Here is a 17,503-nt window from a genome sequence, read left to right as displayed (position 1 = left end):
CTAGCCCGTTTTGGAAAACAAATGATATCTGAATGACAATTAATTTATCGCGGTATGTTTTGTATGTTTTAGGGACTGTGGTCGTTTACTCTCAATGGGCACAACGCCAGTTTATTATAGGAACTGAGTTACTCAAACGAGCCCAATGGAGTCTGGGCGCGCGTGTGTGTGTGTGTTTTATGTTCATATCTACTTTCTGCTTGTCTGTCTCCTTTCTATAGTTATTGAAGACGTTTGTCGCGGGTGACCATCGGATAATGACAGGTTACGTCATTAACCGGCGCGAGCGGAGTTGCTGCTCATGAAAGGCTATGGCTTGTTCTGCCGGGCGTGAGCAGCTATCTGCTGCTTGGAATACCCTGAGCCTTGGCCTCGTCCCAGCCGCTGCCTTAGGCCTGGTATGTTCCGAAGCCCTGGTGAAGGGTAGGGTGAAGGTGGTGTCGTTGAATGAAAATGTTGGTCTCATCCGCGAAGATATAAGACTTACTTGCCAAACTTATTGATTTTGAACTGAGTTAGCTACAACTTGTTGGTAACACTAGTAGCTAACTCAGCAGTGACTACAGTTTACATATTTATCGTAGCCACCCTTTTGCCTTTGTGAAAGCGGTGATGGATTAAACATAAACCTGATTAATAGGAGCTTCCTCAGCTGGTGTATTAAACATATTGACTGGTTAACGGCGACTCCTCGAATATTGTCGAGATCAACAGCAGCTCTCTGAAGGCTGCTCAGTATTTTCGATGTATGTACAACAGGAATTTTTGGTAGGGTCGACACAGTGAGCAAATCACTGAGATCAAATATGTTCTGTTGTAGTATATTTATTCCATGCTGTCATTTGAGTCAGAATACATCTGCATAATCGTTATCCCCAGGATTTAAGTGGGATGAAAATGGTGGGGTATCTAAAATGGGCAAACCAAGGAAGTGTAACTATAAAATCCTTTCCAGCCTCCCCAAACATTCACCTGTAAGCACTTGATAGAATGTTGGTAAGGATGCAGTGAAACCTGGAAATTCCAAGGGCTTAGATGCTAAGGTATAACGTGTTGCAAAAATAAAGGTTAATCCCTTAACTGCTAGGTGTCTGCACAGACTGGTGCTAGAAACTTTCTCCAATGTTTACACAGGCCGGGTAGAACCTTAGAGTGGCACTCCCCATTTTGTTTGCTCATCGTACCCTTAGCAAATATATTGCTATCTTGGTGCCTACTTACCAAACTTTTTTTACGGCATCAGTGAGGTAGTCGTGAGGGTGAGCCATGATTGACCACACTCAAAGATAATCATGGTATTTTTATTCAAAATAATTGTATTGAGCGGACATCGGCACACACAGCGGAGCTCTTCATATGAAACAACAAAAAAGAACTACCTAAGTAAAACTGGTGCTTAATAGACGGTAATTGCAATAGATACACATTAAGATAAGCTTTGAACATGTGCATTTTCAATACTTTTTGCGAGAAGAGAAGGTTAGGATGGAGTCTGAGTTTTTCAGGTAAGTGGTTCATTGTTTTGAACTTTATTTTGTTGAGATGTAGGAATGCGTCTTTTTTAGTGGTCTCCTTTGATGAGGTGGGATGCATCTTGGATGATGGCTCAGAGAGTGGCTATATCAAAGTTGATTTGTCAAGCTAGTTACTGTTGTAATGTTATAGCATGAGCTGGTTTGCGGCATCTTAACAGTAATCAATTTCAACCAACCCACTCTACCTCGGAACATACTTCGCTGCCCCGCAGTTCACCCTTTCTCGAAATTCACAGCCCCACTGCATTTTCTTTTCACACTTCTAGTACTTTTGTTTTATCTAGATCTAGAAGCATTACCAGAAATGTACCTCTTTGAAAGTAACTTTTTTCTACTGTGAATACATTTCCTTTGAATTGAATGAATAGGGGGCAACAAGATCTGGATTGTGAGTGCGCGTGCATATATTTGCATTTTCTGTATCCCAAAAGGGCCGCAAAGCACAGAATAACAACGTTGCCTGAGAGTAAACTAGCATATGGCCATGCCCAGTCTGTTACTTCTAATTACCTTACCAAGAACATAATAACAGGATCTTGGACTATCCAAGTAGTAAAAGCAGTACAGGTGGTAAGTGGTTCATTGTTTTGAACTGTTTTTTTTTTTTTTTTTTTAGATGTAGGAATGCTTCTTTTTTGGTGGTGGTCTCCATTGATAAGGTGGGATGCATCTTAGATGATGGCTCATAGAGTGGCTATATCTAAGTTGATTTGTCAAGCTAGTAACTGTTGTAATGTTATAGCATGAGCTGGCTGACGGTATGTCACTATGAGGTATGTAACATTCCATGTATTACCATTGGTTGAGTAAAGTACCTGTTATGCATAATTTCTGAAGATGGCAGTTAAACAGTTGGAAATTCAACAGCAGTTATGATATGGATGCAGTGGATGAACGATGTCTATAGGACTGTATGGAAAAATCTTACTTATGAACCTACTTCAGTGTCATGGAGTTTTTTACTACAGAATTGGCGACGATCGGTATGTAGCCTTATATGCAGTGAAGTTCTCTAATCCGAACCAACAGGAATTAATTTACATAGCGGTGTGGAACCTCACTACACAGAGGCATCTGGCCGAGATTTGGAAATCTGCTGTACAGCTCTTTCGAAGACATAGCTAATCTGATTTGGCAGTGGGTGTCGACGCATGAATAGCTACGGTCTGACAGCGGACAACATTGAACCAGTGGGCCTGACCAGATGACGTGACGTCACTGCCAGCTCGCTGCGTTCCATAGAGGTTGATGATGCGCATGCATGAGTTCGGCTCGGGCGAGTTGGCTCACGTATGGCTTGCTATGTTATAAAGTGAATGCTGCGTCATGCTATGTCACCATCATAGCATCGAGATTGGTAGCTAACGTTGGAGTCTGGGCAGCGGGAATTATTGCAAAGTCAGCGCATTCACGGAGAAGCGTATGGCGTCTCGGTAACTGTGGCTCGTGTGATGAAAGGGGTGTCACACGTGTATCTCCAGGCAGGGCATTTGTCTGCTCAGCGCTGAAGTAATTGGAAAGTAGGAGCTCACTGCTGGGGTCTTTTGAAAGCAAGAAGACTTTGGGAGTGTATGCCTTCTCAGTAACAGTGGTAGCTGTGAACGAAAAACTAAAGAATTTTGGTTAAAATGTTTGTTTATAATCCTGCCTACCACTACTGGATATTAATAGTTCTGGTTTGTGACACATAGTGGCAATATATTTTGACCTATCAGGAAAACAGCTTGAACATAACAGACTGAACTTCAGTTTTAACATCTTTAAAACCTTAAACCATTTACTTTGTAGTGTAATCTGCATATTATTAAAACGTTGTGTTAAGGCAGTGTATCATAAGTAGTTTTGCGCAACTGTCAATGTGTGCTTAAAATTAATTGAATTTAACAAATCCGCAGCCATTTCTTTCAGATAAGGATGAACCTTCTATTCCTTAGATGGAACGTAAAGAGTATTTTTGTAATTATGTTGATACTTTTGAGGATGAGGATTTTTCTGCGGAAAAGAAAAAAAAGTCTTGCTTTATTGTTTAGGTGGGCTCAAAACATACAACCAGATTAACAAAAAGCCATGAGCTGGTGGGAATGTATATACACATGGGTTGGAAGACTTAGATGCACATATTTTAGCCTATTGTTTGTGTGGCTGTTGATAGATTCGCATTTTTCCAGATGATGCAAGACAAAAATGAAATCGTGGATGACTGTCTATGCGTACGTGCATTAGCATGCAGGTTTGGTGCACTACAAGAGAAATTTATTCAGGATCAAATAATAATACATGCAAGTAACCTGATCATCCAGGATAGACTGTGGATCAATGGTGAGTCTTCTTTAAAAGAAGTGGTGGCTTTGGTGCACAAAAGTGGAACTCACTGGAAGATCCGCTAAAGTTGTTTTAGATGAAGCACAAGAAGTTAAAGTGGTGAATAACATTAAAGCATTTAAAAATAAGAAAGGGGAAGAGAATAGTAAAGGAGTTAAAAAATGCAAGTAAGGAAAATGAAAGAATGGTGGTGATATTAAGAGCTCAAGCTCAAATACAGGCTCGAATTCAGGTTCTAGGAAATGTTTTCGTTATGGCAGTGCAGATCACCTAGCATATTGTAAGAAATGTCCTGCCAGGAAACCAAAATGCTCAATAGGTGGAATGGTTTGTCACTATGCTAGAGTGTGCAGTAAAAAAATAGGCATCACAAAAAAGTTAAATGCATAAGAGAGGAAAGTAATACATTCAAATGATTCTGAAATGACAAATATTAATCATGTATTTTGTATTGTTTATGATATTCTAGGTGTGAATCAGGTAAAAGTGAAGAAACCTATGTGTGAAGGGAGCATGGCTGGGCTGACTGTTAATGTGGTTGCTGATTCGGGGTCACCTTTTAACTTTGTTTATGAAGAGAGTTGGAAGAATCATTTCATGCATAAGTTGGGCACACATCTGGAAAAATCAGAGGTGATTGCAAAAAGTTACACTGGCGACAACATTGATTTTGTTTGGGGTTGCTAGGATTTAGAATTTCAATTTAAAAATTAAAAGGCAAATTGCAATTTGTATGTAGCAAAGAAATGACCTTCATTTTTAGGTTGGGTTGATCAGGGCAAATTGGGAAATATTTTAAACCCCAATAGTATGGAACCTATGTTGTCTGTTAGTGATAATTTGGATGCAAATACAGATATTTTAGATTCATTTCCTGAGGTATTTTCAAAGATGGTAAGATTATTGAATTATTTTGTGCACAAAATTGAGTTGAAGGCTTCTGCTGTTCCATGTGTTGACATGGATAGACACATACCTATAAAAGAATAGGTGCATATGGAATTGAAAACATTGGTTGCCGTAGGTGTAATTGAACAACTAGAATCTGCAGAATGGGTGTGTCCATTGGTGGTAGTGATGCATCCCAATGGAAAAGTTATGTTATGTTTGGATCTTAGAGAACTCAACGAAAACCTATTGATGTATCAGTTTCTGTTTCCAAGGATAAATGAGATGTTTGCGGCAACAAAGGATTTGTGTTGATTTTCAACTGTGGATCTAAAGCCAGCCTACCACCAGGTGCCATTAATCCTAGATAGTAAGAAATTGACTACATGTATTATGCCTTTCGGCTGTTTTTAATTTACCAGGGTACCATTTGGATTAGCATCTGTCGCAGCATTATTCCAAAGAACTATGAGCAGCCTCTTTACGGGTGTGGCGGGTGTAATTTTTTTCCATGATGATATCCTGGTCATGGGCAAAGATAGAGTTGACCACAATTGGAGGCTTAAGCAAGTCCTTGAGACACTATGAGGAAAAGTTTTGACAGTGGAATTCAGCAAATGTCAAATTGCACAGGAAGAGTTTGTATTTCTAGATCACAGCATTAGTAAGGACGGTAATAAGCCAAAACAAGAGTTGGTTGAGGCTATAAAAAAACAGAGTCCTACTGTAAAAGATGAAGTTGAGGGCTTTTTTGAGGTATAAATGAATTTTACTCCAAAGTTATTAAGAATTTTTGTGAGAAGACATACCACATGCGATAACTGCTTAAAAGCAAAGTAAAATTTATGTGGACAAACGGATGGCCAATTAGCTTTTCTAAGTTTGAAAGATATTTGCAATGCACCATTTCTTAAAGATTTCGATCCTAGGTGGAAGATTATTGTGGCCATAGATGCAAGTAGTAAAGCATTGGGTGCAGTGCTGTTACAATGTGATGAGGAATTCAATTAATGGGTCGTGACCTAAAGAAAGATATTAGGTGATCGAGCGCGAGACATTGGCATGTGCATTTGCCTTAAATCACTTTCGCCAATATGTGTGGGGTTTTCATGTTTTGCTAAGATCTGACCATAACCCCTAACCAAAATATTAACAACTGCAGGATTACAAAGTGCATCACCTAGATTGGGTAGAATGTCAGTGAAATTATTGGACTTTACGTATGATGTTCATTCAATGTTGGCCTGGTGTTAAGAACAAGGTAGCAGATTTCCTCAGTAGAAGGCCATTACCCATTAAAAAAGAAGACAAAATAATGTGTGATAAAGTCTATGTGGCTTTATTATGTGATGGTGGAATGGAAGAACTATTGGGATAAGGATGGAAGTTAAAAAAAAAAAATGAAGAGTATTTAAATAAAGGATGGCTTAACAAAAGGAATTTAAAAACAAGTGACTGTGTTTTGGGAGATAAAAGATGAACTGTGTATGGAGGAAAACATGTTGTTCAGATGCTGAAGAGTTGTACCACCTGTAAATCTGAGGAAAATGTTTTTTAATGTTTGCCATGAAGGATATTTAGGTGTGCCCAAAACCTAGTAGAGAGTGAAATGTAACTGCTGGTGGTCTGGTCTTGAGAAGCATATTGAATTATTGATACAAGATTGTATGGAATGCAGTAATTCAGATAAACGTCTCAAGACATTTAAACCACCCGTATGTGTCCCATTGACAGCCCAAATATGTAGTGGAAGAGTATTGGTTTGGACGTGGGTGGTATTGAATGCGATGATGACCAATACAAGTATATTTTAGTCCTGGTCAATCACTTCTCAAGATGACCAGAGACTGAAATTGTTCGCAATGCAGACTGTTTGAGGATCATTACATTTTTGGATAACGTTTTTATGAAGGAAGGTCTGCCAAAGTATGTCCTAACTAATAACGGACCAATATTCATTGCTGATAATTTCAAAACATTTCTGAAAAGGAATGGCATTACTCATCAAACCACTTTGTTATATCATCCCGAGGTAAATGGTTTAGCTGAGCACTTTAATAAGGTGGTCAAAGGTAATGTTCAAATGTCTAAGAGTAATACGTTAAATTGGAAATGCAAAATCGTAAAACGTTTTTGGCCTTATAGGATCACTCCTAGGTGTGTAACGGAAAAAAGGTACCTTTTGAGGTCATGAAGCTGTTAGCAAAGATTTAGGTTGGATGGCATCGTCCAAACAGCTGGAGTGGTCATCAGAGCTGATGAGGAAGGAAATTGATTGGCTCAACAGTCATACAAGACATGGTATGATAAAATGTATGGGTCAAAAGATTTCAAATTGAGTTGTGGAGATTGTCTGAGTGAGGAAAGAAAGGAAGGTTAGGAAAGGTGAAAGCAGATTTTCTCAACCTTTGCAAATTTGTGAAATATTTTGTAATTCTATTAAAGTAAGTGATGGGAACGTGTGGCATATGAGCAGAGTGGCAAAGTGTAGAAATTGCGAGCAGATTGAGGATGCTAATGTTAATAGATATTATAGGATGGACATAGATGTGGATGGAGGTGATCCCAGAGCAAGGGATGGTGAGTTCCCGGAGGATTTATGTGGTGTGCCAGTCAATACAAGCACATCAAATGTAAATGGTAATGAGCATAGTTATTATCCTGGTGATAAGATCGGTGATAATCAAAGTAAAATGGGAAGATTTTGTAGAATTATTACCAAATCTAAAAGATATAATGGTTTTGTTAATATTGTTCTAGCATGATTTTATGTTAACTTATTGTTTATATCTCAAACGCATCATAAGCTCAGCGACAGCTGCATTGTGTAGTTTTTCTAGATAAACTTTTTTTATTTTAGGAATTCTTTGTTTTATTATACACGTGATAGTAAATAGTATAGTTTTGTTTTTAGACAAGTTTTATAAAATATTGTATTTTAACATTTTTATGAAAGGGAGATATGCTGTAATGTTATAACATGAGCTGGCTGGTGGCATGTCGTCATGAGGTATGTAACATTCCATGGATTACCATTGGTTGAGTAAAGTACCTGTTATGCATATGTTTTAATAATGATTGGAATAAACTTACTTATGAACCTACTTCAGTAACGTGGAGTCTTTTACTACAGTAATGTATTTGTGTTTGGGAGTTCTATAATGCACAATCTGTAACCTTTTGTCCACTTCAGCGCTCAGGATGAGGGAAAAATACTATCCAGTCGGAGACAAAACATGTCGGTCATGCTTAGTTGATGTTTTGTTATCATGGCCCTTTGCTGCAAGCTAGGAGAAAGAGCTAGTTCTGAAGTCTGAATAATAATTGTTGGGATTTAGTTTTCTAAGTAAATGAGGCAGAATTGGTTGGTTTCAGTGAGTTTATAAATGTGTGGTTGAATAGTAGTATTGTGATGCTGAAGCCAAGATACTTAGAAAGTGGGACCAATGTGGGAGATATTAAGTCTTTCTAACATTTTTAAACAGAAAGTGGTTTATTCATAAATATATAAATAGCACAAGATAATATGGGGCATGTTACGTGGCACAAGAGCTGAATAAGGGTCCAGGTAAATTTAACTGGAGGAGTGGGCCTGAGGTCTATTAAAAGAGGGAAGGTTTCCTGGGGTTCATGAGCAAGATTGAACTTTGGTTGAAAAGAAGGTGGTACCTGCCCAAGCAAGGTGTGGGCTGATTGGGTAATGCTTCAGTTCTTAACTTTATTCAAATGACATGCAGACAACTATAAATAGTGGCACTATAAAGCGAGAAACCATTTACGGAATACAGAGGAGAGAGGGCTACAATGAATAGTCCCTCCTTCTTTTAAAATAACTTATGACTTGCATTCTAAGATCATTCAGAAACTTGATAATTATATCCCCACATTTACTGCACATACTGCTAACTGAGAACTGGAAAAAGAGGCCTTTAAAGAACTCCCCAACGATTTGTTCTCAAGTGATCCACAACCTTCTGCTTCCTTCAGCAACGTAGCCTCAATTGAGAATGGCATTGAGTATGACCATTCGTCCTCTGAAATAGTAACTTCTATTTGTCCAGTAGTTTGATAAAATCAGTCCACTACATCAGAAGGTGGCACTTGTGTTTACTCTGATCAAAAACTATTGAATAGATTGTGTACCACGCTGTATGCCACTGTTTTTTTAAACAAAGTTTATTAAGTTTTTATGCTGTTTGTTATATTAATACAGTACAGTTGGTATGTGGCATTTCACAGTTAGAAGTATGGCTCTGATAGTATCTTTCCGTAAATAGAGCAAGGCAACATGTCATAACAATACATATTTAATTCTACAACTTGACATTCCAGTATTCCATCGGATATACACTACATTGTTGAAGCCATTCGTTGTCCATCTAAGACTAAGTCAAGATACTTGGAATACATTCCAACGTACCGCAGTCCACAATTTAACTTGACCCTCTTTCTAAAACATCCTCACCCCCTCCCACTTGTCATGTAATTGCATCTATATATATATATATATATATTCACTGAAAAAACCATAGGTTTCACACATGTTATAGTTAGCTGGACATTTTACTGATAAAAAACCAATGAAATTCCCCCGTTATAGTTACTGTAGGCAACTATAACTCACGCGACCGCAATCCTCTGCTGATGTTAATACTGTATTTAGACACTTATTTGCCCATGTCTTCTTCCATTAAATTTTAGCTATACATATATTACAAATATTTTTTTTCATGAAGACACATATGTCATCAGCAGAGGATTACGGTCGCGTGAGTTATAGTTGCCTACAGTAACTATAACGGGGGAATTTCATTGGTTTTTTATCAGTAAAATGTCCAGCTAACTATAACGTGTGAAACCTATGGTTTTTTCAGTGAATTTGCAAGGTTTTTTAAATGCTAATTCCTAACTATAACGTGTGTGAAACCTATGGTTTTTTCAGTGAATTTGTACGGTTTTTTAAATGCTAAGTTACTTTACGCCATTTGTGGCGTGCGCGCCCACTTAACGCAGTTCGTTCCGTGCGCGCACGGTGCGCTTCGCGCACCGTGCGCGCACATTACGCTAGATGGGCCATGAACGCACGATGCGCTTCGCGCACCGTGCGCACATGGAGGACATATGATGAGCATCGTTGTGACAGGTAAAATATATGTTTTGTTTAGCTCTAATAAGCCATGCACAAAAGGTGCCCTTCGGGGACCTTTTGCACACGGGGTGGGGAGAATGTGGATATTTTTTTTTTTTATTATTATTTCTTACCGTACGCGTACGGTAAGCGTAATCGGCGAAATTTTCGAAAAAATTAAAATTGCCTTTTTTCACTTGGGGGATCGTTGGGGACTCCCTCGACATGGCTAGGTGCTTGGGAGCTGTGTAAACAGCCCCTTTACATGTTTTTGCACTTGGTTTTTCAACCCCCTGTCAGAGTGCGAGAGAGAAAATGGCGGCCGCCGCTTCCTGGTTTCGACCGATTCGAATGTTTACTAAGATCTAAGGGCCAATCAGAACCGCGCTCGCGCACGCCACCGTACGCGTACGGTAAGCGCACCGTAAGCGCACCGTAAGCTGGCTCAGATATATATATTGATTTAAAGGCTATTTTCTCAGAATCTACTGAACAGATTTACATCAAACCTACAAAAGGCACTTCCTTGACCTGAGGACTACCTCTCTGCCAAATTTCAAGTAATTCTGTTCAGCCGTTCGGGCTGTAGCTGTGTCTAAAGGTCCTATGGAAAAATGCATGGGAAAAACGCGTTTTGGGACCCCCCTTTTATCTCAGCCCCCGCTTGACGAATCCCCCCGAGACTTTCAGGGTAGGAGCGGAGCGTAGCGCCCCACCTATTTTTGAAAAATTTGCGAGGATTCGTCAACCGGCGCCAAAGTTATTCAAAATAGAATGTTGCGGATTTCCTATGGAAACGTGGTCCTAACTATAACTACCTATACTGGCGACCGCCAGTAGGTAATATATATATATATATGAAATCCAACAGGCTGTCTCCCACCTCCGACCGGCGAGGAAGAAGCACACGGACACCAAATCGTGCTTCACAGGTTTTTAATGACAATCCGCGCCCACACAGCACGCCATTACGCGTTTCGGCCACCAGATGGCCTTGATCACATGAAGTAACTGCTGATTCATTTAGCTTTTATAATTCAAGAGCATTCTATAATCTCGTGATGCTTGTGACCATAGACATGGAAAAAATACATTGGTCTAAAAATAATTTTTTAGTGATGAAAAACATGTAACAAATACACATACATTAATACTTGTGACAGCATGGGTCTAAGATATTACATAGTTTTATCATTAGATATACCTGCTTCTAAATACCTTTCTTTGTTCACGGAAAATATCCCGACCTTGTAAATGCTTGGTGGTTTACAAAGATTTAAGGTGCAGTAGTAGGTTGTGCAAATACGCAAATTGTAGGTGCAAATCCTGATATATAAAGTGCAAATAGTGCCATCAACGTGCAACAAAATGCAAATGTGCAAAATACGCAATAAAAGTGCAAAGTGCAAACAAATGCATATGTATACATATGGTAATTGTGTTACGGACCATAATTGATGTCCTTAAATAATGCACAATCAGAATTCATTGCAACATTTCAACATATGTTAAAGTAGTATCTAACGATAAAACCTATATAAGAGACCCGACATTGCTGTTAAAACCAATAGCCTATGTAAAAGATCCTAAAACTAATCAAGAAGTGAGAAAAGTGCAAATAGTGAAATGATGATAAAATACAGCGGGGATCAAGCGAGGAAGGGCATAGGAGGAACACTCCAAAATGCTATTCACCTATATGGGGTTCCGAATTAACAAATACATGAAGACAACCAAACATCTGATCTCTAGCAAAAGTGGGTCCAAAGTTATAGCGGGTCCCCAGAGCTGCTTGCACCTAAATTGTAATATACCTAAGGGTAGAGGGAGCTTGGCTGAGAGTATCCTCATATGTGGAGAACTGGAACACACCATTATATGGAGAAAGCGTTTGATATTCATTGTTTTCTTGTCTTTGGCCTTACTCCTTTGGAATCAAAAGACAAAAATAGGAAAAATGTAGAAGGAACAAATTAGTCCAAACGACTGGCTAACAGTTCTACTCTCAATGCAATTAAAAGATGATATTTATAAAATTGATGAGGATTGTTGACGCCGAGAGCAGAGCACCGGTTTTGGCGGCCATCTTGGGTCGGGTTGTGGTTCGTGACGCGATTGGCAGCGTCATAAAAGGGACGCTAGGGTGAGTGCTGGTAATTCTGACTGCAAACGCACTTTTCCCCCTCCTGAGGCGGAAGCCGGGAGGTCTCTTGCCTTTCCACTTTATTTTAGCTATTTTAGCTGTTTTTAAAAATCGAATTGTGTATTTTTCACTGTGGCTACATCTGAGCAGTATTTGATGCGCTGTGTCCCCCTGCGCTCAGTAGCGCTTCAGATCCCTTTCACCCCCTCCCCTCTTGCTCCGGGCCTGCTCTCGGCCGAGTGTTGACGCCGAGAGCAGAGCACCGGTTTTGGCAGCCATCTTGGGTCGGGTTGTGGTTCGTGACGCGATTGGCAGCGTCATAAAAACGGGCAGGGATGTCTCCGCGCAGCGGACGCGAGCAGCGGACGCGCCGGATCTGTGCCGGATCTGTGCCGGAGTCGTGCCGGAGTCGTGCCGGAGTCGTGCCGGAGTCGTGCCGGAGTCGTGCCAGAGTCCTGCCCGTCTGCGCCCGTCCGCGTCACGGCAGCGACCGGCGCGGCGGCAGACTCTGGCCATAGGCTTACCTACTCCGCAACGGATTTATTATCCTATAACTTGAATATTACGTCCTGTCGGCCTGTCTTTCCAGGCCGTTACAAAGGTAAATGTCGCTGTCCTGGTTGTGGATGGTACCCTAACATCTACCGGGTTTCTGAGGGACCCCACTTACTCCCCGTAAATAATTTTAAGTGTTTACTGTTAAATACCCGTTCTTTGCATAGACACGCTCTGGACATTTTTGAGCTATTGACCGTTGAGAAACCACTTTGTCTAATGCTTACAGAAACCTGGCTCAATGAGTCTTCTAACCCTGATATTGCGGCAGCCATTCCTCCCGACTATATAGTCTATAGACAGGATAGGGCACTGGGTAAAGGTGGGGGTGTGGCTCTTGCAGTTCAAAGATCCTTTGCTTGTGCAATCATTCCTTCCTCACCGATCTCTGGCTGCGAATCCCTCGCCTTCTCTATTACACTTTCCCCACACCAATCATTCTCAGGGTTCCTAGTTTATAGACCTCCTGGTCTGCGTGGTTCCTTCTTCGATGAGCTTCAATCAGCTATTTCCACTCTATGCCTGAAGGTGGAACACTGCATAATACTTGGGGATTTTAACATTCACATGGATGTCGAGTCGGACAGTGAAGCTATTAAAATCACGGACATCACTGCTCCCCTTGGTCTAACTCCCTACATCTTTAGTGCAACTCATGATAAGGGTCACACTCTTGACCAAGTGTTCTCCACCATTCCCCTCATTATGTCCCGTCCCACTCCTGTTTTGTGGTCTGACCACTCCCTGCTCAGCTTTCTAATTCAAGGTAGAAGCAAAATCTCTTGTACTAACTCTGACCAACTGAGGCACCCCAGTAGACCCTTTCATAAAATTACTCAGGAGAGCCTTGTTCAAGCGTATCAAGAACATCCTTGTATCCTATCCGGCCATCTCGAAAGAGACCTTGAAACTTTTCAGAAATGGCTTACGGATAGGCTTGATGATCTTGCTCCTCTTTCTACGCCTCGCTCATCCATTAAGCGTAGCTCGGCTCCTTGGTTCTCTAAATCACTGACTCTTGCTAGGCGAAACTGTAAGTTAGCCGAAAGACTTTGGCGGAAACAGTACGATCAGGAAGCTAAGTCCGCTTACAAAGCATCTATCAAATCTTATCATGCGGCTATCCTAGAGGCCAAAAAGAATTATTTCGCCAACAGAATTGAAGCTGCGTCAAACTCGTGTAAAGACATTTTTTCCATTGTCAAAGAGTTTGTTTCTCCTAAATCGAGTTCAGTCCAGCATAAGTTCTCTGAACCTTGGGTAAAGGAGCTGGCCATCTTTTTTAATATGAAAATCAAACTCATCCAAGAATCCTTTCCTCCAGCTGTCCCCAATGTACCTATGATTGATTCAAATCTGTTGTCTTTTCCATCTGATACGTGCCCCACTCTATCGGAGTTCCCACCTTTATCGGAATCTACTTCTTTGGATCTCCTACTCAGAATTAAATCTGGCTCTCCGCTTGACCCCTGTCCGGCGAGTTTTCTAGCTAGGAATGCCAAGATTCTTAATTCCCTGATCTACCCTGTCTTGAATTCATCCCTGTCCAGTGGCATGGTTCCGCCAGCATGGAAGAAGGCAATGGTTGTTCCCCTTCTAAAAAAACCAGGCCTTGATCCAGAGATACACGCGAACTATAGGCCCATATCTCTCCTGCCCAGTCTGGCTAAGATCGTCGAGAAGCACGTCCACTCTGTGCTTTCTTCCTTCTTGGAAGATCAGGGGTTACTCCACTCTACCCAATCTGGCTTCCGCTCCAATTTGAGCACCGAGACCACTCTTTTGGAAGTAAACGAAGCCATTAAGGAAGTTCTCGACGCAGGGGGAAGAGCTATGCTGGTGATGTTGGATCTGTCGGCGGCCTTCGACACCGTCCCGCATGAGGCCCTCTTGAGAAGACTTCACGAGATTGGTCTCCGTGGAACGGTGTTGAGCTGGTTGAGATCTTACCTAGCGGGTCGTCGACAAGTGGTCTGGGCCCCGCCGTACTCCGCAGAGGTGCCGCCTATGGATGTTGGAGTCCCACAAGGGTCGGTGCTGAGCCCGACCCTTTTTAACATCTTCATGACTCCACTGGCGGTACTTGCGGAGTCCATGGGTGCCCAGATCATATCATACGCTGACGACACCCAGCTTCTCTTCACCTGCAAGAAGGGCATGGAGTTTGACGGGGAGAGCATCCGTGGTTGCCTGGGGGCTGTTTTCGACTGGTTTCAGCGAAGCAGCCTCAAATGCAACCCTGATAAATCTGAGGTGCTTTTCTTCGGCTGTCAAGCAGATCCACCGTGGCAGGAATGGTGGCCGATGTGTATGTCACCCCCTTCCTCTTCCTCTGTGGTTGCAAAAAACTTGGGGATCAAAATCGACAACACCCTTTCGCTGAAAACACAGATCACAGGTCTCTCAAGCACCTGTTTTGGTCTGTTAAAAATGCTGCGAAAATTTCTTCCTCTGCTCCCTTTAGTCCACAGGAAGCTGACGGTACAGGCTTTGATTTGCTCCAGGATTGATTACTCAAATGTCCTCTACCTGGGTTTACCGGACTACCTCCTGCACCAACTTCAGGTAGTTCAAAACTCCGCAGCAAGGGCGATCTTTGGCCTACCTCGACAAGCTCGGGCTTCAAAGCTGCTTTCTTCCCTTCATTGGCTCCCAGTTAAGAAGCGGATTACTTTCAAGGCTCTCACTTTAGCCCACAAGGCACTCCATTTGGTTGGGGCCTCGTACATTCAGAAACGGCTTCTTTTCTATAAACCCACCAGATCTCTCCGATCTGAATGTCTTGGCCTGGCAACGGTTCCATTAGAAGGGTCAGGATAGGTGGTCGTTCCTTTACACATCTTGCCCCAAAACTATGGAACTCCTTGCCTGTGGATCTGCGCCGTACTTCTAATCTGCTTGCCTTTAGAAAGGCCCTGAAAACTTGGCTTTACAAGCAGTAACTTGTTATGTTTGTGTTTTCTTCCATCTTCTTTCTCAGTTTGGGGTCAGAAAGCGCCGGGACACTCCCTGGAGTAGCCGTGCGCTATATAAGCAACCCCAATAACATAACATAACATACAGGTAAAACAAACAAGATAAATCAATCAGTAAGATAGCTTCGGACATGAGAAATTGACACTATATACACTGCAGATATCAATCACGTAAGACAAAAGCAAGTCTAAAAAAGAGCAAGATCAATCCCGTATAGTCTGTCAGTACTCATATAAAATTGTGTAGGTCTTCAGTGGTGTTTAAGCCCGTGGGTGCTTTACTATCAAACTCGAGTATGTATTTTGTTTCGAGTTGTCTAAGGGCTTTTTCCCTGTTGCCCCCTCTTCGCTGTGCGGGGACACCGTCGACAATAAAGTATTTCAGGCAACTAAGTTCATTGTTATGTAGTTTTCTGAAGTGCCGTGCTACTGGGTAGCTGGAGTCATTATTCACAATTGCCCTTAAATGTTGTAAAATTCTGACATGGGCTTGTAATTTGGTGCTCCCAATGTAATTCAAACCACATGTACAGGAAAGGACATACACCACAAATTCAGATCTACATGTGAAGTGGCCCTTAATTTGTCTAGGGTTGTCACTGAACGGGACTGAATTCTGAGTGGTATTCTGACCAAATTTACATGCTCTACAGCTGGTGCATTTGAAAAAACCTCTTTTAGGTTTTAGCCATGAACTGCTGGTCGGGATTAGGTTATTTGGTCTCGTGAGCTCCTCTCTCATGGTTCTGGCCCTTCTAAACGTCAGTACAGGTTTGGAAGGTAACATGGGGGCCAGGACACCATCAGTCAATACAATTGGCCAGTTTTTATTTACCATGGCTCTGATCTTACGGTGCTGTTTGTTAAACGTTGTGATCAAACGTGGTACATTGGAGTTTGCATTATCAAATGTATCCACTGAACTATGTTCACTCGTATTGACCGATTTGTCTATGTGTCGCAGCCTGGAATCCTCGGAATCGTACGTTGCTTTTATGGTCCACCTCTCGACACCACCACGGTCTGGTTTGTAGTCACAGACTCCATGGAGTGGTCAAGCGGGGGAAGGAAAGGATGGGGACAGCGGGGAGGGAGACCTGTAAACCAAAAGTACAAACACTTAAATATAATAAATACACATATCCTCAGGCATGTACGATCTTGTCTACCCTTATACTGTGAAGGCACCCATGACCTATGATTTTACCTGCAAAGGAAAAAAAGGCATCTGCATGTTTCATCAGCAGTTGGAAGAACCAGTTTTCATTAGTGGAACATTCACCGGATACTGTTAGATCACCCCTTGCGCCACTCCGGGCGCTGTTCTCACTGTTAAATTATAATGTCACACAATACGCCACTCCGGGCGTTAAACACACTGGAAATGAATAAGGTCACACAATACGCCTCTCCTGGCGCTATGCACACTGGACTTGAATAATGTCACACAATACGCCACTCCGGGCGTTAAACAAACTGGAAATGAATAAGGTCACACAATACGCTTCTCCTGGCGCTATGCACACTGGACTTGAATAATGTCACACAATACGCCTCTCCTGGCGCTATGCACAATTGAAATGAATACAGTCACACAATACGCCTCTCCTGGCGCTATGCCCACTGGAAATGAATAATGTCACACACTCCAGTAAATCACAGGTATGAGGTAAGTGACCCGCGGGGCAGGAGCCACTGCGCGTTCCACTTTCTGCTCCGGGGAAGGAATCCCCAGCCGGGGCTTCCCAAGAGTAATCACCCACGCCAACCTCCCGCAAGAATCCGGACAAGGATTCCGCCAACGAGAGCATCAGCGTTATCAAGACTTTGCCGCTTCCACTGCGAAGCACTGCCACAATAGCATACGAGATACCTCAAGATTGGTGCTACTGCACCCTTACCGGACCGTTGGCAGCTAGTGCTCCTCAGCGTCTGGAGTAACCGGCACCGGCATGGA

The 17,503-nt window shown here is 41.9% G+C and overlaps 1 protein-coding gene across 2 annotated transcripts in view; it reads left to right on the top strand.

Moving 5' to 3' along the window:
* Positions 1-244: 244 nt before the first annotated feature.
* Positions 245-17,503, top strand: part of ANAPC2 (anaphase promoting complex subunit 2) — a 284,740-nt gene continuing 267,481 nt past the window's right edge. Inside the window, exon 1 of one of the 2 annotated variants that reach the window (XR_014962878.1) lies at positions 245-398. Coding sequence is in view for 1 of the 2 variants with exons in the window: in XM_085610066.1 (XP_085466192.1) it covers positions 312-398 (87 nt within the window). In the remaining variant the exon portion in view is untranslated. The remainder of the gene's footprint in view (positions 399-17,503) is intronic. The other variant, XM_085610066.1, reaches the window with a different exon arrangement.

This window comes from Triturus cristatus, chromosome 1_2, assembly GCF_964204655.1.
Source record: "Triturus cristatus chromosome 1_2, aTriCri1.1, whole genome shotgun sequence".
Classification (NCBI taxonomy): domain Eukaryota; kingdom Metazoa; phylum Chordata; class Amphibia; order Caudata; family Salamandridae; genus Triturus; species Triturus cristatus.
This window is presented reverse-complemented; position numbering and strand designations above follow the sequence as displayed.